Genomic DNA, 26245 nt, shown 5'->3' with positions numbered 1-26245 from the left:
GTGAAGGAGCACTGTTTTGAAGGCCACCTTTACTGGGATAAGCACGGGTGGTTCCACGCCAGTGTGACTCAGCCGTACATCTGTCTGCAGGAAAGAGCACGTGGTTACTACTGTAGATGTGGCTGTTGTCTGCAGCAGCGTGCTGCACACGCACGCAGGAAGAGTTGCCCACAGCCCTTGGCCTCAGACTGAATCAGAACTTCCTCTGCAGGATTTTTTTTATTATTTTTTAACCACCCTCTCTCTTTCCCTTCTTCACCCACCCTCACTGCAGCCCTTCTTCCTATCTTTCAGAGAAGTGGCTGAATTGCATTTTTTGCATGTTTTCGTAAGGGGCTCTGGTACAAAAGCAACTGGGTGGTCAGCTCACTAAGACACCAACTTTGGGGTGTGCTTTACCCAAGAAATAGACTTCAGTCCTATTCCCCTGTGAAGAAGGTATCCCAGCACCGGTTTGGCATTGATGAAAATTCATCTCATGCTGAAAAACACCCCATTTGTGAAGAGGTTAGGGACAGGTTCTGGCACACGGTGCAGGCAAGAGGTCCTGCCATGGCGGGTACCTGACACTGTTCTCCCCTTGTGATTTCTCAAACTTAGTTTATACTCAAAGCTCAAAATAAGGCCCAAGAGAAAGCCAGCATTAACAGCAGGTTTTGGATCACACTGAATGACACACAGCAGCAAACCCAAAGTTCCTTGTTGTGCAAGATAGATAGAATTTGCTAGAAGGTTAGTCATACTGTCGTTTGTTTTAATCACACAAAGTTAAAATAAGACCAAACAAAACCCAGTAATCAGCGATGATACAAAAATGTTTAATTTACATGCAACATTCATGGAACGTCAAGGCAACAAAACATACAGTTTTGGCATTTTTTCCAATCTTTTTAAAAAATGATTCATGTTCAAACTGAGAAAGACACACACTAACTGATTTCCCATGCACAAATGACACCCAGGAACTACATAAAAGACTCCAGTTAAATGACACATGAATTTTACACCAGTAGCTCCAAGAAAAGAGCCATCAGCAAACATGACTGAAGATCATGATCATAGCTCCCTCCAAAATGCTGACACAGTGGGAGAAGTGTTGAACAGTGAACAAGACCGATCAAATCACTGTACCTTGATGCAGAACGTTAACTCGTGGAATGTGGATTCCCTCACTGTGTTAGTAGTAAAAATGCATCTCTAGTTTACAAATTGGCATTTAATAACGTTACTCTGCCATGGAAGAACAGGTGCTTAATGTGATAACAAAGCCCCAAGAGTTACATGAGGTAATGGACATTCTGACAGTGTATGAAAGGATTTAATGGTCACAGTTGAGTATAGAGAAATTAACCGGGTGGGTATGTGACAGCTTGAAAGACAAGGTTTGGTGGATTTTGCCAAGCTGCTTTAAAAAGCTGCACTGAAATGGCACCAGTCGTGGTTTATCCCACCACAATGGCTGCTGCGACCTCCAGCACTGTGGACTAGAGAGTTGAGATGTCTCTTGAACCTCCTCCAGCTAAATCCAACAGTGCCCTGAGACCCAGAGGTGCGGAGCCTCACACCTACACAGGCTGAACATGTCCTATAGTTCTAGTAAAGGTAAGAATGAGTCCTCTTTCAAGCCCACGCCGAGATGACCAGATCACAGTAGTAGTGCCAAGGTACCGTTACAAGAGGCAAATCAACTAAAACCATACGGAGTGTAGTGACGGACTGTAAACACCTAAGAGTAAGCCATAATTAAAAATCTGTCCTGTATTGCAGCTACTCATGTAAACAATTTATGAAACTTCTTTGGCACAAAAAAAGCATTTTCCCTAGCACTTATAAATACAACGTACTTACATGCATTGAAGTTCAGTTTAAAAAGTTACTAACCGTACTGATAAGCATTACTTGATTAGCAAAATCCATAGTGAAAGGATCCATTGTATCTTACAAAGAATTAAGAATACAGTTTGCAAGTCAAAAATTAATTTGCAAACTTTTAAGCTGTAGGGTAATCTGGGAAGTTAGGTCCATTTAAAAAAATGTCTCCCTGTTTGCTCCCCCCACCCCATCAATAATTGAAACCAATGGCAAGTCATTTGAAAAAACTGACTTAAGGAGGTTCTGCCGTGTTACCCAATCAAGAAAAATACCTATTGCACTACTACAGGAATGAGAAAAATCTTTAACATGAGAATACTGTCATTACATTCTCTTTGTTCCCCCTTTTCTACTCTCCTTGGGACCTTGCCAATAAACGCAAAGTCCAAACTTCCAAGGTGCTAACCCCGCTATCTGTAGTCCCCATCTTTCCAGCAAGGCAAATAAACCAAGAAATTTCTTATATGATGTTTGATTATCTTTAACTCGAGTCACTCAAAAGCATTTAGTGAGTTTCCTCAACATTTGTGAATTGTGAAGTATGCCTCATTTATATGATCAACTTACATTTGTTATTCACATGCAACTTCAAGAATTAGTGTTTCAGTGTTGCTTCCTCAGTGCGATTCGGACATCTCCTAAGTGCCACGATGCTACAGGAATGCAAAGTCTAGCACTGAGTGAACTTGAGAAGAGCTGTTGTTAGGTTAAACAAGCTATCTGAGGACCTACGCAACATACAGAGATGGAAAGCTGGATTTTTAGGTAAAAGATTTGCCTACAAAGCCTGGTGTTTAGGATCCCCTGTCTATTCTGCAAGAGTTGGTAGATATTTAAAGCACTGCAGAGAAGCACCGTGGCTAGAGTAGGGCCAGGCCATTGCAAGGAGAAACAAAGGACTTGGCAGTAAGTAGGGGACTGATTTCCAACTGTTTTATTTAAAAAACAGTCATAAGCATCAGATTATATGTCCTGTACCTGACCAAAAGCTTTAAATAACTCAAGAGTAAAGTAGAAAATCTGAAAAGTCCTCTGCTGGAAAAAAAAGTGAATGAAAACTGACAGAATTTGATAATTAAATAGGTAACCATGGAAAGAAAAAAATAAAGCAGCTTATATGTTAACTCAGAACCAGCAGTTTTCACTGCAAGTCATTTTATGGAACATAAACCAAATGCATACAACACAAAGCTCTTCCTTCTTGTGTGTATCTCATGATGGAGTTAAGCCTGGACTTGTCATCTCTGTTGTGGGACTTGCAAGATATTCACTCGATTTCAGACTTGTGAGAGATTTGTAGCTTGCTACTGATGTAAGAGAGCCACAAAGACCAAGCAATGATGGAGTGTCTTCCTTCCCTGTTAAGAAAAATAAGAATTAAGCTAATGATTTGTACAGCACGAGATGATCTGACCACAAAAAATAATGTGGGAATAGAAAAAACTGGTCCACCTACATTATTATGAATTGTATATTACTGCTTCAGCACACACATACTTCATAAATGCCATTAGGAAGACATGCAGTTTATGCCACACCTTCCCTGCCCAGGTGGCAGAGACCCCCCCACCTGAGGTCAGCCTCCTGCAGAACGAGATTCAGAGGCTCCACAGATCACATGGTGAAGAGAAGGGTCTAATTCAAGCACCAAATACATTATATAGAGATTGAAGTGACCTTCCTAACATGTCAGTACAAAAGACCTAATTTTAAATTTCTCATAAAGGAGTAGAATTAACTGGAATCAGGATATGTTTCTTTAAAAATAAACATTTTTTTTTTTTTAAACGTTGGTGATTTAAAGTGCATTAGGCTCCGACCACTTGGAAAAAGCCCTACAGGGCAGGAATGGCAGTGCAGGTATCTGCCCTGTCATTGAAATACGCTTGAGAGTTAACATGAAACATACCAATTAGGTGTAAGTCTGCACTGGACAATTTCTCTATTTATTTTATGTCTTCCCTTCTCAGAATATCCATTTAAGTTATTTTGTGCCAACTCCGCTAATGAATCACATTAGAAAGAATTTGGTCTACCGGCATCTCCCTATTTCATCCTCCTGGCTCACCTACAGAATAGAAAAGATCACCTTAAAACTAGAGATTAAAATGAACTTAAAAAAGTCACAGTCAGATTCTATCGATGAGCCAGTATACCGGAATTTTTTTAAATCACATCTATAAAGCAGCATTTCGTAAAATTGTGTCCCCTGTTCTTGACAGGAAAGTTTTACTTATTAGAAGGATACAAGGAAAAAAACCAAACAAACCAACCTGCACAAAATAGATCAAGAGCATTGGGCACAGCCCTCGATTTCAACGAGCATGAAACTAAAAATCTGACTACATGAGTGGGCTTAATAGTACTGAGAGTTAGACCAGAGGTATTTTAACAGCAGGATCACATGCTGTGTCTTACAAACATATATTAAAGCTTAGGTACTGAACCCCACTAATTTAGAATTGAGATGTTACTCTACCTTTAAAAACCCTAAACTATTATCAGTGGTTTTGCCACATTCACAGAAAATAAAACAAAGCATAACTTCAAAGGTTAATATTGCAAAAAATCAGTTGAAAGTAGATCTGCACAAGAACTCTCATCACAATAGCCATGCTGATTGTACTTCACTTTCTCTAAGCTCACCCGAAATAATTTAGATTTTAAGACTGTTTAGTTTTTTAAAAAAGCTCTAAATTTTAAATGCTGATATTTTAAAGTTACAGTTATGAACTCTTAAGCTCCTGTATTGTCAAGTCTATTTAAAGTTAACATTTGATAACAGAAAGGGTTTTTAACAGAAACGATTTTGGGTTCTGTACCCAAAATCCTACTGTTTCTGAAGTCTTCCAGCATTTTTCTGCTTTTCACATTTGCCCACTAGATGGAGCAGCTGAACTTTGATAAGGTTTTTAAAAGGGATGTGTGTGTTACATTTATATACTCTCATGGTCCTCTCTCCATTTTACTAGAAACACTGTCAAGCGGCATCTCCACAGATAAATGTTGAATGCAAGATGTAGGAATGACAGTGGCAGTTACAAATCCAGTGCCTTTAATCTTTATTTTAAGAAACAGAAAAGGAAACTTAAGGAACTCAAAAGATTTGTGTGCGTTAGAGCAGAAAGACAACAGAAGATCCTCCTTGTAGCTGAGCTGTCTCTGCTTCTGTGATGGAGAAGGAAGATATGCAATGTACTTGAAGTTTAGCTTCAAATACAGCATGAAGTCTTAAAATTATTGGGGGGGAGCATCTTCATAAATCCAAACTTACTTGAAGTGTAGTCCTTAGGGAAACTGAAAAAACTTCCAAACAATAAAAACACACGCTGTTCAATGCACAGTTTGTTCACACTGAAAATCATCTCACAGGGACTGAAGATCAGAACTATGAAGAACAGAATTAAAGGAAGCCACTAGACTGGCTCTGTACCTTCATGTAACAAGTTCATTCCATCCTGCTTCCCATCCTGTGAGTGACCTGGGTCCAGAGAGGACTGGAAAAGACTAACTTCTGCCGAAAGTTGGTCCAGACTTTGAAAACTTTTCCTGCAAATAAAGTAATATTTAATAGAAACACATTTAAGGATCTAACTAGATAGCCTCATTTCTCCTTTAAAAGTTGTTGGTTTTAATCAAAACAAACTAGGCAGTTAATCTCTCTTCTCTTAAAGACACCGTCTCTTTCTGTTTTCTTCCTAAAGCAATTATATCTTTTTTGTTTATTTGTGAGGTTTTTTTGGGTTTTTTTCCTCCAAATTAATTTAAAGGAAGGAAATTTTTGCGGCAAGCAACAGAAACTGTTTTGGGTTTTTTTCCTGCCAACTGATCCTTGTATATTGTAACAGGTAGTTCCAATAGGATACATTTCAGAGTATGCTAAGGGAAATGTATAATTTTGAGTTTTCCCTATTCCTCTAAAGGCGAATCAAAATAAATATTCAACTTACTCATCCCATTGTTGATTGTGCTTTCTATAGAGTAGGGTGTCCAAGGCAACAGCATTGACATCCAGAGCTCCTGGGGAAGGCCACTGATTGGTGAGGTGAGTAGTTAATTCTTGTCTTGACCTCAAGTCATTATTCTTTAGCACAGTTCTGTGAATACAAAAAGCAGTAAATCTCAGTCTAATAAATGCAATTCCATAAGGTACAGAAAGAAAAATAGGACAAATAGTCCTGACTAAGCTGATGTTCCACTTCGAGTGACCAACAGAAAGCAATTTTAGCTGTTCATTTTTCCTAGGGGAAGCAACTTACAAACCTATTAGACACATGTAGGAAAGAAAGTTGAAATTAAAATCTTTCTGCAAAAACAATAAAAAAGCAATTGCATTCTAAAAATTCTTTCTGCCAGCATGATGGTAATTAACAAGCCGAATATTTCACAAACCAACTATGGGAACATGATGTCCTTCCCCCCACTCCATTCTTTTTGCAGTTTGACCACAACCTCACAGCCTCCCACCCCCAATACTTTGGCAGAATGAACAAAACCCCAGACATGTTAATTCCATTATATGCTTCCAGGTAAAATATAAGATACAGTTATTCTGTTTTCTACCACCCTACAGTTTCTAGTAACTTAAGTTTTAAATTACAGACAATATGTTAACTGAATACCTTACATGTCCGAAATAAGTTTTGCCTCATATTCCCATGAAGCAGACCAGTTTCCTAAAATTCTGGAAATGAGGAAGCTAATATGCCAATATTGGAAATCATCTGCCACAAGTCATACAGAAATATGGAAAGTACATGGTGCAGGCTCTAAGACAAGATCAGCCTTTTTCCAATAGTACAAGGCAACCTCCAACCTACCCTTATACTGCTGTAGAATAACTCTGGAAACAAAAGTAATATTTATTGTTAACCCATAAATCTTCCAGTCCATGAAATACTAGGCAATCGTAAAATGCTGCTTTACAAGTTTCACTATCTCTGGTCCAAAGCAAATAGCTAATGTTACATATCTCCGCACCACATTTACTCAGGAGGTCAAAGCCAAATGCCATGCTGTTCTCTGAAATGCCAAACTGTGTAGCAAATTAAATAACTACACATGCATTGATGTGAAATAACAAATAACATTGTCTACAGGTGTGTTTTTACAATGCAGTTTTTATTCTGCTGGTATTTGAACTGTTTAGACAAGAACCTCAGTAAGGGCACGTAACAGCACCCAAAGAGCTAAAATTCCCCACAAAACAAGGTAAGACAATACTGAGTTCAGCAAGGAATTTTTAGTAGCTGAGTTTGGGAAAGGAGACGGATACACAGCAATTTTGCAAGAGGAGGTGGTGAAGCACCACAGTGAACAAAACTGTTTTCAAGGAACTTTTCTCAAGATGACAAATCTCCCCAGTGTTCATGAAAGTAAAAAAAAAAAAAAAAAAAAAAAAAAATCAACTTTTGTACCCAGGAATCTCCCCCCTCCACTCCTCTCTAAGGGGTCCAGAGGAATAAGCAGTTTGGTAACCCAAAGCTCTCAATAATTTTAAGTATCTTGTATGGTATTCACTTCCCCATGTAATGCCCCTAATCCCATGGGGGTACATCAAGCATTAAAGGTGTATTAAAGGCTTGCTGATTGAAGGAATCTGGAACAGTGACCTAGCAAGTTCTTACGATGTTAGCCAGTTACACTGCATCACCACCTTATTCAGGAAGACTTCTTGTATGCTTTCATAGAAATTTTGTCACAGAACAGTTTGTATTAGCAACTGTATTAGCAACTGTAACTAAATGCAAATTCATATATTTATAACACCTATGTGTAAATTCCTGTTTGGACAACTCCTGTTTGTTATGACCACACAATTCAGCAGCAGTGTTAAGTTACTATGAAATAAACATGCTGAGCGAAGATAAAAACCCCACACATCTACAGACAAGTTGCTAATAGTGGCATTTTGGCATTTTACATAGGTTTCTATATTGAGGATATTCCCACAAATCTTTATGCTATAGTAACCTGGAATTTCAGCCTTTCTGTGTAGAAAAAAAAGTTCTGAAGCAAAGACTAGCCAAACTGCTCCAGAGATTTTAGCATAACATTTGAAGACAGTTTGAGCGGATCAATACTTAAAGCACTCCACCATGCTCAGGAAGAAAACCATGCATTAAGTAGGATACAGAAGTAACTATTCTCCTCTTAAAACTTTTATGCTTTTATTTTGAATATTTAAAAATATGTAAAACTAACTTTGAACATATAAAATCAGTCCAAACACAGCATTCAGTATATAAAAAAATAAAATACTAGAATAGACAATAGAAAGTTAGACAAAAATATTCACAGCAGGTGCTGGTAGTTACCACCTATTTTATCAGCCTTGTAGATTATTTAGCTGTTTGCCCTCCTGCAGCCATTTGTAAAGTATCACAAGATTCCACTGCAGCAAAGACTTATTAAAGGCGCTGCTTGCAAACAGCAATTCTCCCAAGACAAACAAAGGCAGCATCAGTTTATGCATATTAACCAGACTTACTTTAACAAAGTATTAAACTGCACAGAATCATAATCAAAAATCACAATCAAAACCAGACTTGTTCAGGTTGGAAAAGGCCTTTAAGATCATAGAGTCCAACCGTTAACCCAGCACTGCCAAGTCCTCCAACAAAACCATGTCCCTAAGTGCAGCATCTACAAGGCGTACATCATTCACGCAATCTTAATCACCATGTGGCAAAAATGATCCTGCTACAAATATTTAAAATTGTGAAAAGGAAAAGAAATGGAGGCAAAAGCACTTACTATAGAAAGGAGTTCAAAAGGAAGGAAATATGATCAAGTTTTAATGAAAAACAAGCATACAAATTTCAAAACACTCAGTGTGGAAAAAATGCTGCACAAGATAATTGAGTGCTGTCCTGCTTAGTCAGACAGGAAAGAGGAGCTCTTTCTAGCAGCTAAAAGCTCTCAAAAGACAACAATTCATTTTATCCAAGGCAGACTGAATTTCTACAGTAGGACTCTTGTTCCTCAGAATGCAAACACTGTAACCAGTGCTGGTCATCTCTAGGCTGTGACAGTGTGGGGTTTGAAGCAGGACTTTTCCTTAATGATCACAATGATTGCCCTGAAGATTATGAGCTTTCCTCTAGATGTTTGCTGTCAGGCTGTTTAACCAGAAGAAGAAGACTACTATTAATAAACTTATTTATCTGCTAGTATAGCAAAATAAGTTTGGCATATAAAATCATTCAAAGGAAAAATTAGAATAAAGTCTTTATAGAGCAAAAATAAGAAACAAAGAATTGGTGGGGAGGTACAAATGGGAAATAGGGTATTTGTGAAATTTACAAATTTCACAAAATATTCAAGAATAAAATGTAAAGAGTATTTTCTCTTATTTACGCACACATAAAGGGAACTACTGAACTCTTTGAGCTATGACTCAAAAGTGTTACCAAAAGTACACATAAAAATAGCGTAGCGTAACGTGCAAACTTCTATGTAAAATGCTGGTCTGTAGTAAAACATAGTGAACTGGAATGGCCGATGTACAAACACAGTTTGTTCTATTGCCTCTGTTCCTGAGAACGAACTGCTGGTGAGAAACACCAACTGAAAATCAGAGTTACCTTAACACATGCAGACCGAGACTCAAAGCCTAGGTTTGATGAAGGATGTTACCTCATAACTTATAAGTATAATTTATATGGAACAAAATCCAGAATACATCATAAGACTAATACTGAAAATCACAATAATGCAGTTCTGTTTTAAAATAAAATTTAGTTAAATATTGTTCTGGGGTTTTTGTAGCTGTGATGGTTTAAGGATGATGCAAGATAAGGTTTGTATACCATATGTTAAGCCATTTAACAGAGGAGTAAAAGCAAGGATATTCCAAAAAGGGAAGTGGAAAAGTAAGAGAGAGAAAAGGGTTTACTATAGAGAGAAGTTAAAAAAGAAAGAAATGCCATCAAGTTTGAGTTAAAACAAGCAAACACAACAAGCTGTTAACTCCTTGACTTTAGACTGGAAATAGAAAACTTGAAAGCCAGAAAGAAGATAAAAACAATGACTTCTAAATGTAATAATCTCAGGAAGGTAGTTGGTACATGGAGAATATGGTGGATCTTAGTTAGAGACTGTATGATTAATTGTAGAATGGAAGAAAGGCAGCATGTGAGACATGGCCGAATAGGGTATCCTGAACTGACACAGTGAGACTGAGAAGTACAGAAAGTTTTGTGCAGAGCAGGGAGCATATGTAAGAATGTTTTGAGAGTAGGGGTGTTAAATTGGTTTCTGGTACCTCAGCTAATCTAGGCATGAAAAAAAATCTTTGTTGTCTGAAAGCCTGTGAACTTCTCCCTGCCCCTCCATCCACTAACTGCTATCTTCTCTACCTACAATAATTTCCATCTCTTTATAATCATGTTGGCAAAAAGTAGCACAAGTTCTCTTCTATGATCTGCAGAAATAAAATCATCTTATATAAGAGAATTACAATGCGCACAGTCTCACCATGTTAGCCCAGGTGTTAAGGTTATGACATTTAAATTGTGGGGTTTTTTTAAATGTCTAAACAAAGAAAAAACTCCACACAAATTCAAAATGCTACTGTAACTAGTAACTTATTAGAAAAAAAAAAAGGGGGGGGCAGCAAAAGAGATGAGAACATCATCTCAGTACTAGAATACATTAAAAACTAACAAGTATGTGGCTTGCATCTACATTTTTTGTTCTCTACATCAGGAACCGCTATGTAAGTTGAGCTCCTTTTAGAAAACAATGAAAAGTATTCAGTAAAAACATCCTGCTAATGAATTCCTACCTATTACAACAGAATACTGATGATTCATTAACTAATCAACACTAACATACTCCCGAGTTAGGGCTAAGTGTCTGCTTGAAGTGCAGATATATATGCTCCCTCCAGGCCTGTAAATTTGCTTACTTTTATTCAAGAATAACAGCAACAGCCAGAGTATTAACATCAGGTTTACACAGCTATTCCCAGAAACGTCTCTGGGCGCTTTTGACTTCCAGTCCTTTAATTGCATATTTAAGAAGCAGGGAAAAGTGAGATTGGTGAAGTCTCTTGATAACACCCTTCTCCACTAGTGTTCACCCGGCCTGCCTTTGTCATGTACTCTACAGAATATTTACTTGCCCATTTCCTCAACTTTTATTATTTTGAGTTGTTTATTCCATGATTTATTATTTTAGGGTTATTTATTAAGCATAAGCAGAATATCATGATGTATGGTACACATAATAAAATGCAATTGACAAATTACTGCTCATTTCCATCCCTGCTCCGCAGTATGCTGCCCTTACAGTTGTCCTGGTACAATCACAGAGGAGCCACCCTCAAAATGGATCACTGAAATGGTGAATTTTTTTGTTTCTTTTTTTAAAGCAGCTCTTTTTTTTTTTTTTAATGTAATATATAAGGTTTGCACTAGCATTGCTTTGGGCAGCTCAGCGACCTCTCAAAAGGATAAGAAATTACTCCTTTGAATTAACACATCTAAGCCTTCTGCATCTTGAAAGAGTGACCTGGCTTGATTCACTCATTCCTGTGTGCAAAACAGAATGACACAAAGGTGATTATCTTTGGTCACTTACTATGCCGTAACTATATTACATCTGGGAATTTAATAAATAAGTAAGTAAAAATTCGTCTCACATTTAGTCCAAGCTAAAATGGAAAAGCCTTATCTTGGTAACCACATAGAATTTCCTGTCTCATTTCAGCTAGACTGGATTTCCAATTTCCCCTGGATCAAATCCAGATTCATGCCATCGGAAGCCTATTCTGAAAGACCCATTTACACAGATTTTTTTTTTTTTTCAATAAAATGTAAGTTCTGTTTCCAGTTATACCTATGAAAAACCCGTAACTTCTTACCTGCAAGTTTAATTTCTCCAAATCCAGAAAATGCCAGTCCAGTTGGCAATTTGCCCTCCTACCAGCAGATGAAGACGGGAAATAAACCAAACAGACTAATTCCCTAAGAAAGGGAATTATATCAGATGAATGCTCCAGTTCAAGAACTACCTGAGTAGTGAAAAGTAAAAGTGAAAATAAAAGCTTAAAAAAATAAAAACATTTGAATAAGAAAGAACAAAGAACAAGCTTTAAAAACCTTTGTTTAGGACAGAAAATATGGAATGCAAACTGAAATTGACAGCATACATGAATATAACTAAAATCTGTAAGAGCAACTCTAAAATAAAAGGGAACTCTCAAACTGTCAGTGCTGTAGCAAGACAGTGAGTTGTCTGGACTGGTATGTCATTGGACTTAGAGAAATTAGATCAGCAGGTATGAAAATTAGTTACTTACCAGTAGATTTTGATGCTGCAATGTACCACCTCTCTCAGGTTTGTGCCCTGTGCACAGACACAGTATTCCCCAAATTAGATGCCAGAGCAGTAAAATCCCAGCAGACTTTCTAAAGGCAGCTGCTGCAGTGAGAAAAAGCAAGTATGTCCTATCGTACCACATTTTCTTACTATTTTGGACTGGCTAACAGATCTTCATGTGTCACAGTAACGGTACTAGTTGTGCCGCAGAACAGATGCTGCATTGCACTGAGGCCCTCAAAGGTTCAATACTCATTATTATTTTGAAAGGCCTTACTTACCCCTGCTCCCAAACTTATAATTCTACATTCATAAAAATTCTGGAATCTGGAATGCATTAAGTACTAATGTCCAAGTAACTTAAAATTTTTGTGTTTGCTACTTCTATGCAATGCCTTCGTTCACAGAAGTGTCGCTATGGGAGAAAAGAGAAAGGATGCCACTAAGAAAATGGGTTCTAGCATCACACATTATAGATTCAGAGAAGGGGACACTGCCATGCTAATGTCATTAGGTATGCAAAATGGTCCCTACAATTCTCTAATCTACTGGGAGTAGGAGGAGGAGACAGAAAAGGGAGTGGGGGAGAGGGGGAAGAAAAGACAGACCAGAGGGGAGAAACTCCTTACAAAAACTAGTATTTTTCATTTTGGTGTCAGCCACCATTTTGCTCTAGATAGACCAACACATCTCGTCCATGAAGACCCTGATAATTTCAAAAGCTTTTAAGTATTTTAAAATTTAAATTTTACTTTAATATAAAACTTTTAAGCCCCTTTTCTAAAAGTTCAGAATAAGATATTAAAATATGAGGGTTTAAAAATAAATCCCTTTCTATCTACTGCATTTTGCAAAGTATGTCCTTCAGGCTGCTATTCAGAAATGTTTGGCTTCCTGTTGCACAATAAAGCCATGCAGTCCCTCTGGATTCTAAGAATAGCATGTCCTCCATCATGTTGGAGGCATGGTTGCAATTTTGTTTAGTTTTCCATATTTCTTTGCTGTGCCTCACTCTGTACGCTCTACTCTGAATTGCGGGAGTCTGCCCATGTACAATGCCGAGGTGAACTTTTCTTAGCTATATCTTTACGCAAAGAGAAAGCTCCCACTACTCCACAGATTTCCACTGCACTGAAAACAGGACTTCCCTTCCTGCTGACTATCCACACCTTTGTCAACAGAACAGGGGCACAGTATTGCAGCAAACTTCAAAAGAAAGAATTCCACAAAACCAAAATCCAAAACACTGCCTAAACAAAAGTTTTACCATCTGTCAAAAGCTGCACTGTATTTTCTACACTGTTAAAGGAAAAACAAAAAAAGTGCAGACAAGTTGAGAAAAGGAGCTGAAAACAGACCAGACTGCAGTCCTGAGGATTTAAAACTGCTGCTGCAAACTTGAGGGAGATAGAGGATTTACAGGAAGCATTACAAATAAAAACATAGCTAATGTGAATTACGGTTTGATAGCAAAGATCCATGAAAGCTTTAAAAGGAAAGAAGGATTGGCATTCTCAGCTTTTACATTCTAGGAAAGAAAATCGCCAAGACCAGAGATTAAATTTTAATCTCCCACTTCCTTTCAGTGAGAAAATAAAGCAGCTACAACAAATTGGATTTAATGTACTTATGCAGTTGAGGAATTCAGTTTCTTAAGAGGAAAAAAAAAAAAAAGTCTTACAAGAGAACTATCTGAAAAAGAAGGTAAGAATGCTAAAAATGTGATCCAGCTTCCCTATTTCTCTAGATGATTTTGGTTTTGAGCGAGGATTACAAAGCTCAGCAACCCACACTGAAAGTTTTACTTCTCTGGAAGGCAGGATACATTAGCCTGACCTCAATGCAGTGCTAACATAGGGAAAATAGGTGTGTGGACAGAATATTCCAACAGTCAATGCCTGGGAAAGAGTAAGGTGTAAGTGACAGGCTGTGTACAACTCACGAGTGGAAACATACACAGAACACTTGCTGTAATTAAAGTGTCACAGAAACAAACAGTCTCTCAGGGTTGCAACTAAACTGTCATTTCCCGTGATTACAAAGACATCTGTATTATCCAGACAGGAACTGCAGTACTGCTGGATCTATTAGACAGCTATATTAAAATATGAAGAATGAACTACAAGCAATGTTTGAGGCTTGAGAAGACTGACCAATTCTGAAGTAACAGCCAGACAAATAAATCTAGCTTTAAGATTTGCTAAAACATACAAAAAATTCTTAATTACACAGACAAGCTTAATACAATGTAAGACATGAGTGTCCCTGCAATTTAATTTGAGTCTTATTTGTGCCATAACCAAAGAGAGAATTCCAAACACAGAAGAGTTTTCTTGACTTTTCTTTCCTCCACACAACACCAGGACAAGACAGGGATATAGGAAGGAACAGCAGAGGGAGATAACAAACAGAGCAGCATAAAATATAGTATAGCCACTGAATTTAAGAAATAAATTTTCAATACATGTGATAAATGAAATAAAAATAAAATATTAAACTATTGCACTAGTTGGGACAAAGGGACTTTACCATCTTACACCAGACACTCCTGTCTGAAAAGCTGAAAAATACCTTATAAGGAAACTCATGTTGGGACACATTACGTTACAGTGATTAGCTTTTATAACATCAGTCAGTCACTACGCAGGAGATGACTCAGTATTCAGAAAATTGATAGGCTGTCTCTTGTAAACATACATCAACATTTAACATATATAAATATCAATTTCAGATGCAGAATCTAAACTTTAAAGTAACAAAGATCAGCAGAGTTTCCCATAGACACAGGTAGTGTGTAAGGCAAAAGAAAGAGTAAGAATCACTCTAAGGGGGGAAAAAAGCCAGTTTAAGCTGTGGTGGAGTTTGACACAAGGATGTTCTGGGCAAACAGTTCCAGATTTTACCCAGTCACTTCACCTGAGCTAACTTCAAGGCAGTTGTCTCCAAAGTGGGTGCATACGACAATCCTTCAGGGTATGGGAAGAAAATACTTTTTGTACTGTTAATGAAAAAAAAGTGTTTACTTCATCTTTGTCTCACCCTTTTTAATTTCTATTCTTGTGTATGTTTTGTAATGTACATAATATATGAGTACAGTAGTACCTGTATAGAATTTATAAATAAATAAATATCCCTACATTGGGGAAGTGCTTATAGTTTTTTACCGATGGGGTGCGCGATCAAATGTCTCACTGCCCCAAGAGACGTTGAATATTCTTTGCAGGCCCTTAGAGAACAAAGAAATGTCTGCCTTCGTGAGTTTTGAATACTCCAGCACACAGTTCCTTGATGATTTGGGATCCCTCTCCCATCACATTTTGAATGTTAATGGAATTCAAACTGTTTTCTTCAGTTAGACATGCCATGAATGACACACTTCTTTTGACTGTCCCCCTGTGAGCTGTTATTTTTAAGCATGTAAGAGCTGTTAATTTTAACCACTTTAAGGCTTTAAGCGCCCCACCCTCACAGTAAAAATGCACTATTTCTATAGAAGAGTGGAGCCAAAAGCATTGTCCTCTAATGTTCAACTACAACAAATCCCAGGGGAAAACATGTCCCAGTGACAGCAAACACTTCTGAAGAAAGCAAATGAAAGCCACAATATGCCTTGTCATTACCACAATAGACGCATATCAGTAGGCAATCACTTCATCTGGAGACGCTGAAGGTGTGGTAAAGAACAAGCTGTTCTTAGAACAGAACGGAATAGTTCCAGTTGGAAGAGATTTAAAGTGATGATCTAGTCGAACTGCCTGATCACTTCAGGGCTGATCAAAAGTTAACGCATATTATAAAGGGCATTGTCCAAATGCCTCTTAAATGCTGACAAGAATGGGGCATTTCTGGAAAGCCTGTTCTAGTGTCTGACCACCCTCTCAATACAGAAATGTTTCCTACTACCTAGTCTGAAACTTCTTGATCAGCTGTGCATTAGTTTAAACATGTCTGACTGATGATCAGGTGGTCTAATACAGTTTCACTTTTCTAACTCAATTGTCACCAGACACCTGCCAGCAAAGTGAGATGTCCAATCCCCAGATGGGTGGGCATATTCCTAAGAAATCCAATTAAATTGACACACACAAGAAAACGTTACTCTCTTGTGAATAACTATTTTGATGATAAAGTTTCAGCTTCACTGTTGTTCATTGTGGTTTGGATACTCCAAATTGTGAGACAAAGTTAAGAATACTGAAAACTGTAGAACATTAAGTTTTGCATAGCAGCTGTAAAACAGAATTACTTCTAAGTTTCTCCTATCTTCTATATCCACATTTATTTCATCCTTTACAGCAAACTGCCTTATTTAATGTGAATATGGAAAAGTTTCTCAGTAGGTTACCTAAAATCCATTAAGATTATATGTAAAACATTTTGCATGCCTGTGAAATACCATTTGGAAATATCAACAAATACTTACTCAACGTAAGTTTGAAAAGGTAGACCTTGCTACCTTAACAACAGCCAGTGGAATAGAAAAGCATCATTAAAAAGGAAATATAGAATGTTTATTTAAAATAGTTTCCATTACACAGCAAATGATCCTAAATCAGATCTCAAAGTGTTTTACAAACAGTAATGTAGTATGCCTCAGGCAGAATTACAATCCCAAACTTGCTCTTACCTGCTGATAAAGAATTCAAACAGATTACAGCACATATTCACTACTTCAAAATGCTAGGAGAGCAAAACACTAAAATTTGGAATTATGTGAACACTATTCTAAAACAGCTGGGCAATAAAAAGCAATTGGCCAAAACTCATTACAGACACATAAGTGATACAACGTGTTCTGCTGCCAGGTCACCCTGGGTCACAATAAAAGACAAGCAATGAAAAAACAAGAAAACAACTTTGAAAGAATGATTAGAAGATGTTAATTATGACTGGTGTTGACAATCAGAAACTTGCTAGTAGCAATATTTCTTCCCTTCTCTCTCCCCAGTAAGGAACTACAAGTTTCTAACACACTTTAGGAGGAGTTCATCTCACAGGCACACTATACTCACAGCAATAGCAATGCAAAATTACACCTCTCACTCCAACTATCTAGCATAGTCCAAGCTCCTGGCTGCAGTGTCTCACAAACAGCTATATAAGAACACACTGTCAAGATAAAACAGGAACTGCTCCACACTTGAGCCTTTACATAAGAAAGCCAGCAAACAAAAAACCAAATCCCAAAGACTGAGATTTTTTAGAACAGTCTGATTGCATATAGCTCAGCTATAAACTAACAGCAGGTCTGTTCAAAAATTCCAAGTAACAGAGTGGGTTTAAATGAGCTCACACCTTCCCCCCACTTCCCCCAAATAATCAGGGAGGCCAAAGAAGTAGAACATGAATCATTAGCTATACCAGCAAATTCAGAAAAGAAATCAGTAACAGGTATCTCTCTCAAAATAAATCTTACAGGCAATCAGAAAAAGAAAAAAAAAAAAAGACTTTGAAAACCATCTTTTCTTCTTCCTCAACTCTGAAACTGTCATAAATAAAATGCAAATGCTGTGTTCCTGAGGAGTATCATAAAATCCATTCCAAGTACTGGCAATAAAATGACCTACTGCAAGACAGAAAAGCCTGGATTGCTTCAGAGGCCACAGATGACTTCCATTTTACTTCAGGGCTCAGACACACACAAATTACCCCAAATGTAAGGTAATTGATATTTGTTATGAACAGAACATACAATTACTGCAGATGCATACTATAGCAGTCTCATGGCAACTTGTCACCACACAGTAGGTCTTCCATCTGTCTGGGTCTTTAGACATTACCAGGGAGTATCTCTGCAAAAGGACAGTACCTTCCTATCCAACTGACAGGAACGGGACGATAACTCTGTAAGGAACTAGATGATCTTAAGGTCCTTTCCAACCCTAACTGTTCTATGATTTTATGATCACAAGATACTTGAATATTTATCATCGTAGTAGTCACATATGCTATTAAAAAAATTAAGCCTTCTCCTGCTGTTTCTTGCATTGAAGAAACAGTGAATAGGAAATTGTTTCATTAGTTTGAATATTTTTAAGACTACCACATCAACTTCTACTGTGTCTGAGCCACGTACAAATAAAATAGAATCTATACAAACAAAATAAATATTTCTTTATCCTTTCCTGCCTAACATTTTAAAAACAGTGCTCAAAAGGAAGCTGTTTCCATATTTTTTTTTTTAAGGCTAGCCTTCAAGCTGGAAGTAATAAAAAATAAAGAATTTATAAAAATGTGTTAAAAATTTAAGCAAGTTTATTGTAAGCTATTTCATATTTAAAAAAATTGAATTTAATCTTAGAATTATTTTAAGCAGGGGAGCCATTTCTGAAGACTTTAAGACTTGTCATGGCGGAAAAAAAAAAGCAGCAAGCTAAAATACATCAATTCCTTTAAGAAGTTTCATTCATTTCCACAGGACCAGAGTTCTTTGTAATGTATAGTAAAATAAGTTAAATAATTTAAGTAATACTGCTCTAACAATGTTTCTCCATTATACTAACTTACAACTGGTCTTGCAGTTCCACAATTATATATTCCAGCTGTTCCTTCTCCATTTTATGGGCTAGATCCATATCTTCAATTCTCTGTAACAGCAGTTTATTCTGTGAGACAGATTCAGATAGCTGGTTTTCTCTGAGTCGTACCAATTCTTCAAGGTAACCCTGAAAATAAAAGTGTTAGAAAGCTTTAAGTAACACACTATCAAAAAACCTCTTCATTATGTACGTTCACATTTTTTTTGGTTTAAGATGTATACAGTTCTACTTTGGTTTTGTTGTAGATTGTTTGGGGTTTTTTTAATCTTTACACAGACTAATAAATTGACTGAAGGTTAGTATGATGTTTCCTAATAGGTACCAAGAAAATCATGTACTTATTTATATTGCTGCAGAGGAATAGAATAATGGATGGAACAATGACACAGGAATGCCACCAGCATGAAATACTAATTCATTTTTCAAAACCAACATAGAACAGCCAATAGCAAAGAAAAAGATCAGAACGGTTTGTCTTAACAGATACAGGATGTTAGATAGTGCCTAAGAAGGACAAGAGTAGAATGCACCTATATGGATCTGTATAGTTAATGAAAGGGATCCAGAATTATTATTACAAAATATCCAACCTTATTTTAGAATTTCTTTGAAAGCTGCAATACCACATCACACACATAAATGACAAGGAAGGTTACTGAAATAAATATTCATCTACAGCTGACGCTATAAAAGATAGAGGGCATTTCTTACTACACTCCAACTAAGTCTTTTACAAAAATCCATGATGTGATTATTTTAACAGCAGCTGTGATGGCACACTGGTCACAAAGTATGTTGACAAATTACACATCTGATTACAATACCAAGCAGCTATTTCTTTTTCTTGTTCAAGTAGAGTCCCAGGACATCAGATGCTAGTAACTTCTTATCAATTCTTAGTTAAACCTGGATACAGTAAGTCTATACTGCATAAAATTTTGGAAATTCCTTGAAGCCTGCAGAAAAAATATGTAATTCTTTCATAGGTGCCCATATTAAAATAAAAATAATAATTAAAAAAGGTAGTTTTCATAGACACAGAACAGGTGTAGTCCTGTTGAGCAAGAATACAGGTTTCACTTAGCTGGTAGCAAAATGCTACTAATCGAATTCATCACCACAAAGACTATTAAGGGTATGGAGTATCTCTCATATGAGAGGAGGCAGAAAGAGTTGGGATTACTCAGTCCAGGGTTGGTGAGAAGGGAAGAGGGGCAGGAAGAAAATCATATCAATATGTATTGATTTTTAGTGGGAGGGTGTAAAGAGGATGGAGTAAGAATCTTCTCAGTGGTATCCAGTGAAAAGAGGCAGCAGACACAAATTGAAATACAGGCAACTATTTAAATGTGGGAAAAAAAAACTTGGAGATATTCACAGCCCAACTGAACATGGCCCCAAGCAACCTACTCTCATTTACATTTTTTTTTGAGCAGTGGATTTGGACTAGATAACCTCCAGAGGTGCCATCCGACCACGACTATTCTGGGATTCTATGATTACATACAGTTCTATCCACTGGATATATTCATATTTGATAGGAATTTATTTTAGTCTCAGTACAAGTTCCAAGGAATCTTGAGAGCTTTTCAGTATGCTCAATTCTGCCTGTCAAATGTTACCATCATCTTTACTGTTAAGGTACTCCTTGGAGCTCCAAGTAGTGCTTTAAAAGTACTAAATGATGCATTCAGACATACACAAATTTCAAGCTTCCCAGAAATCTCAAATATTTTACAAAAAACTTGTAGACATGAAGCATCAGTATCAGAAACAGAATAGAATCAAACAGTAAATACCTCTATAACACATGGAGATGCATCATCCCACCAGTAAAAGCATGTATAAACAGTACACAAAAAATTCAGAAGTTTACTAAATAAAAGTGAACAGTTTACAACATTCCAAAATAGGGAAGGGATAATTTCCACAGAAGTAACAAATATGTAAACTATGATTCATTAATCTGGACAAGAGACAACTTGGAAAAGACAAACTCATCATATTTCCAGAGTGGCCCGAAGAAGGCAGGAAGGAAGCGACTGTTCATCATTTTTTAAAATGCAAGAGCTAGGCACCATGAAATGAAGCCAATAGGAGCCAGATTCAAGAGACAGAAAAAGAGGTGATTTTTCACACAACAGATGGTAGATGTGCAGAATGCTTTGCCAAAAAAATGGTTTGGATGCTAAAAATTTACATGGGGTCAAGGGAATATTTGGCAAGTCTTTGGAAGAGAAATCCATTACAGGTTACTAAACGGACAAACCTTATCAGCTTCAGGAAGTCCTTCAGCTGACATGCACTGGCGAGAAATGCAAAAGGAAAAAAGTGCGTATACATTTGCTTTGCTTTTATTCTACCCTCCACATCTACTTTGGGCAAGTATCCAAGTTAAGATAGTAGGGTAGCCAAGGATTCTTGGTCTAAACCAGCATAACGCTGTTGATCCAATAAAGCAATGCTACCATTTACCTTGCTAAAATAATGCCTGACCTTATCCTACCATTCAAATAACTCAGAAGATACGATAACTTAGTCTTAGCTGCAGTCCAATTGTTTGTCATATTGTAACCCTGGTAAATATCAGTGACCTGTGCTATTAATGACTGTAGTACACATACTTAATTAGGAGGCACAAAAGGAATTTATCATTGTTTGTGCAAAGTGAATGACAATAGAGCAGAAGAAGGATCCGTCAGACTCACTGTATCAGTTGCTAAAAATACATTATTTTCAACTTGGTCTTCTTGTCACAATGGTCCAGTTTTCCAACACACAAAATGTTGGAAAGCCCCTTTGTCTGAAAGAAAACACTCCATCTCTGATTAACTACTACGTACTGTACTGTGTGCAACTCAACTGTTATTGTAACTCATAGCCATGAAAAAAGTCCCAAAAAGGGAAGGAGAGAAACACACAGGAAAGGAGCAATATTCCATAGTCTATCTAAGCTCTTAATGGTAATTTGCTCAAGATATAATAGAACAGATGTAGTATAGTTGAAGTGAATTATATTAAAATGTCAGGCACGTCCCAAATGAAAATTAGACGACAGAAAATTTTCTGTCTGTGGGAATAAAAAAAGTTTTTCTGCTGCTGCAATTGTCAAGTAGGCATTCTAAATGAGGACGATTAGGAAAGTGTCAACAGCTGTCAGAGTAACTATCATTTTGAAAATTGTATTCAATGCACCAAAGTTTTCAAAGAATTATCATAAAACTGACTTGAATTCACCTCTACATTAGTTGACTATAGAAGTTGGTACTTCATTAAGAGAATGCTACAAGGAATAATGTGACTTACTACAATAGTAGCGCTCAAAAATTTAAAATACTCAGCATCAGATCAGCAAATAACTTCCCATGGAATAAATATGTTTCAGGATTTTAAATGTGTGAATAAACCAAAACCTCTATTTGCTGTTAGAGCCACTAAAGATCTCTGCGCTTTTGCAGATCGAAAGCTTCCTAGTGATTCTGGCTAGTGGATTTGGACACAGTGTTTCAGTACTGTTTCTACAGGTGTCTGTCACAACTTTCATGGGGTATCCTTGGAAGTGAACCACTGGGATGTACCAAGAAAAATAAAGGTCCACCTATTTTGTTCTCTTCAATGCTTCTCCAGGACTCATGACACTTTCCTCATTAAACTCCAAAACATTTTACAGTCTTTGGCTGGGTGAGGGTGGAGAAGAATGGAGTTCAAACCAATCCTATGCTCTTGTCTGGACACAAGAATGAAATGCTGTCTTGAATATGTTCCTGTGCCTCAAGATCTGTTGGGGTGGGGAGGGAAAGTTTTCCATTTTGCTTATGTATTTGAAGAGGCTCCTTTTGAATGGCACATTTTGGTTTACAAAAGCAGTCAAAATGTCCTCTATACCAGAACAAGCCCAAGGAACACAAGTTCTTTCCATATGGAAAGTGATACCCTACTGGCTGAGAAGATTGTACCAGCAACCTGGCTGTCAACATCGAAGGTCAGATTTCAAAAACACGGAGTCTAGGAGACCCAAAATATAAAAGAAGTAATTGTGCGCATATTTGTAAAAAATTGCTCTCACATTTATCACCTCACATTAAGTTCAACTTTTTCCCTGTTACTTAGAAAAACTTTAACTAGGCTCTATCACATGCATTAAACTAAACCAACCTTGATTCTATGCATTCCATATTAACACCGACATTCAGCAATCCATGTGAATCCTAAGGCCAGGACTCACTCCCAGGTATAGTCTCTCAGTCTGGCTATATTTGTTTAAAAAACATTGAGCATTTGTCTTTCATTTTTCTTTCATTTTTTCTGACCCCTCCTTTCTTTTTCTTTGCACTATTTCTTCAGTGTCTATGAACGGCCTTTCCTCTTCTCTCTGCCTCTAGCTAATACGCATTGTGGTCTGTAGCTGTAATACGCTGTTATGAAAAACAGAGAAGCACTTTGCTTTTAAAAATACTAAAAAGTTTAGACACATATTTCAGTTCACCTTTAACTTACAGTATTTTGGGTGGTAGAGGGAAAACCTACCTTTGATTTTTGTAATAACATTCAATATACCACCTAAATTATTAAAATCAAACACACTTTTTTCTTTCCCATTCTAACTTGAAGCAGGTCTTAAAACTATATATTTTCTAAAAACCCATTTCAGTATCACTGAGATGATAGTTTCACTTTTCACTCCTAGATGGATTACTTTGCTGATCATTTTTGTTTACTGCAAGACTGAAGAATAAAGTTTAATGTCACTATTGTCATAAAAGCCTTCAGCTGGTAGTCTACCTACATCAGTAAAACTCTACAGCCTCTAAGGGAGAGGAAAATCATGTGGAAACTCATGTTCACCTCAAGCTCGCAACTTAACAGCTTCAGAGCTAAAAATGCTTGTAACTCTCAGATTGGAAAAAGGAGCCAAAGCTTCTACATTAGATTGTGAAATCCAATATCTATATTATTATTATCTTCGCCTCTCCCCAAATCTCTTTTCTCTCAAATCAGTGAGCAAAGATACTTAAGATACTCTGAAGATTGTAAATTTTAAGACAACTTACATGAAGGTAAATAATATTTACTGTATTTTTCTGCCTTCACTTAAATGGTTATGTCACCAGTTGGCTGGTGATGAGGTTTGGCTCCATCACCCCCCTGACAAAACTAATCTTTTACCTTCTGTTCCAATGCAAGCCGGTACTTCTGTTCTACCCTTTTGCATTTGTTGTACCAACTGTTTTCATCCGTGATGAAAGGAGGACCAATGTTCTCTGGAGTACTGCCTTCACTGCCACTACTGCCCAGCGTTCTTAGTTCTTCTTCATCACTGCTGATGCTGTCAGAACTGAAGGATCATATTAATTAGCCAAGTGAAAAGCTGTGTTTGTTAAAATGCAAATTCCCCTTGAAATTTAAAGCACCATCGTTATTAAATACATCTAAAGCTCTGTAAATCAAAAAGAAACAAAATGTTGGGATAGGATAGATCACTAAACACAAGTTATATTTCAAGCTTTTATCTGTATAGCCACCTAAAGAACGGGCAAAAATTTGCTTGAAATCTTAGTCAAGTTATCTCAGGCAAGTCAGACAAGTGCATATAGTATACTCTCCTGGAATAGAAGGGGACAATGTGTTCCAATATGCTGTCTAAGGAAGTGGCGACTTAATCTTTCCCTCATAAATTCAGGGTAAAAGAGTAGTATCTGAACCTAGATGTTATTTGTTTCTAAAAAAGCAGAAAAATAAAAAAGTGATTGTTGTTATGTTAAATGATAATTTTAAATGAAAATGTATAGTTGTGGTTACAGTGAAGACCGTGTGTGTGTTATTTCACAGAACATGAGTATCTCTCCATACAGTATGCAAATTCACTGTTAAAATATCTCCACATCATCCAGAATCAATGTATGCCAGAAAATTCAGACCTCTGTCTCAAATACAAGAATTTTAATTTACCCCAATACCCATTTTAAAATCTTTCCTTACAACTATGCTTTCCACTACATTAACAGCATTTACTAGTTTTTAAAGTCGTGATTCCTACAACTGTATGATCCTGCCATGATGCAACTTTTGCTTTGACTGAATCACGCAATTTGTCGTTAACATGTAAGCTAATAAGAACTTCAAGAGAATAACTAGGATGTTTCATGTTCAGTTATACATCTTCAAGACTACTTCTCACTCTCAACTGCTTCCTTCATTTTGGCAAAACTAACAACAGAACACATCCCATTAATTTCCATGCTTTTTAGAGATACCAAATTGCTACCTGATCTGTTAGATAGTGATCACTTCTTTAACTTTTAATCATATAACTGATCAGAGGAGCAAAATGTAGCTAGAAGGTCAGATTATATACGCAACTGGTCACGATTTTCTGTTATGTGCTAACTGCTCATACTGCTTATCTGTCATATCTTACAATTTACCAGGACACATATAATTTTTATTTACAAAATAGCTACTTTCAAGGTTGTGGCTACACAGAAAAGGATCAAGACAAAGGTCCTTGGTCTGGAGATCTTCAAAGGAAATTAAAAAAATTGTTTCCTTGTGAACTGTGATCATAATCCAAGTAAACAAAGTTAGCATGACTCACTGTGATGAGTCATGTAATAATTCTACCAGTCTGAAAGAGCAAGGTAGCTGAGTGTACAGGTTTGTATTTAGAGATGGATATTATTTTGAATGTGAAATGAAAAGTATGAAGCCCAATATGAAGTATAAATTTGCCAACGAAATAAAAAGTGCAAAGATAAAAAGTACCTTTGGGTGAACTTCAAGTATGGTGTATAATCTATGACAGCTGGAAAGCTGCCATCCAATCCCTCACCCTTCAGGCAAAAACTGATAAAACAGAGAAACAACAGTAAGATTATAACAAGAAAATTAAGACAGTGATATCTGAATCTTACCAATGTGAAATTTGATTTTTCTTAAATTTTTGGTAATAAGAAAGGCCTAAAGCATTTAACACTGAAATCCTACTTAGCCAAACTAGACTGTTTAATATTTAGTGAATCACTGAGCATATTATAGCATAATGAAAACCCTAACAAACAGAAATTCCACATGATCAGGGAACAGATCAGGGCAAGTGGTATAAAACCTGATTTTTAATTATTCACTTTTATTCTGAAACCACAGACGGATTGCAGGGAACAACAGGAAAAGGAAAGTTAGGCGGAGCAAGAGAAAGAGAAGAGCTATGGATGACAGTGGAATCTTCAGTATTTAAGCTCATTAAAAGAGTTTGCAGAGTCCTTACGTAACCATCCTACTAACTTTAAGTAAAAAATCAGTTCTCAAAAATATATCAGTCTTTCTCCTTTTAGATACTTTCTGGTGTGGGGCTGCAGGAAGATGAGGGACATTAATGAAACTAACTTTCAGAAAATATTCTGAAATGGCTATAGCTTTACAGAGCTCCCATCTACCCTGTATTCTTTTTCTACTCAATATAAAAGATTGTATGTGAACCATGTTTTATTATCACAGAAGTGACAAAATCA

The 26245-nt window shown here is 36.8% G+C and overlaps 1 protein-coding gene across 1 annotated transcript in view; it reads right to left on the bottom strand.

Moving 5' to 3' along the window:
* Positions 1-797: 797 nt before the first annotated feature.
* Positions 798-26245, bottom strand: part of RUNDC3B (RUN domain containing 3B) — a 50654-nt gene continuing 25206 nt past the window's right edge. Inside the window, exons 6-11 of the mRNA XM_030497124.1 lie at positions 25500-25580; positions 23904-24072; positions 18706-18863; positions 5823-5969; positions 5306-5421; positions 798-3230 (exon numbers count right to left, since the gene is read on the bottom strand). Of these exons, the coding sequence (XP_030352984.1) occupies positions 3085-3230; positions 5306-5421; positions 5823-5969; positions 18706-18863; positions 23904-24072; positions 25500-25580 (817 nt within the window). The 3' untranslated portion in view covers positions 798-3084. The remainder of the gene's footprint in view (positions 3231-5305; positions 5422-5822; positions 5970-18705; positions 18864-23903; positions 24073-25499; positions 25581-26245) is intronic.

This window comes from Strigops habroptila, chromosome 1 (genome assembly GCF_004027225.2).
Source record: "Strigops habroptila isolate Jane chromosome 1, bStrHab1.2.pri, whole genome shotgun sequence".
NCBI classification, from domain to species: domain Eukaryota; kingdom Metazoa; phylum Chordata; class Aves; order Psittaciformes; family Psittacidae; genus Strigops; species Strigops habroptila.
Note: the sequence above shows the minus strand (reverse complement) of the source record. Positions and strands in the feature narration are given on the sequence as shown.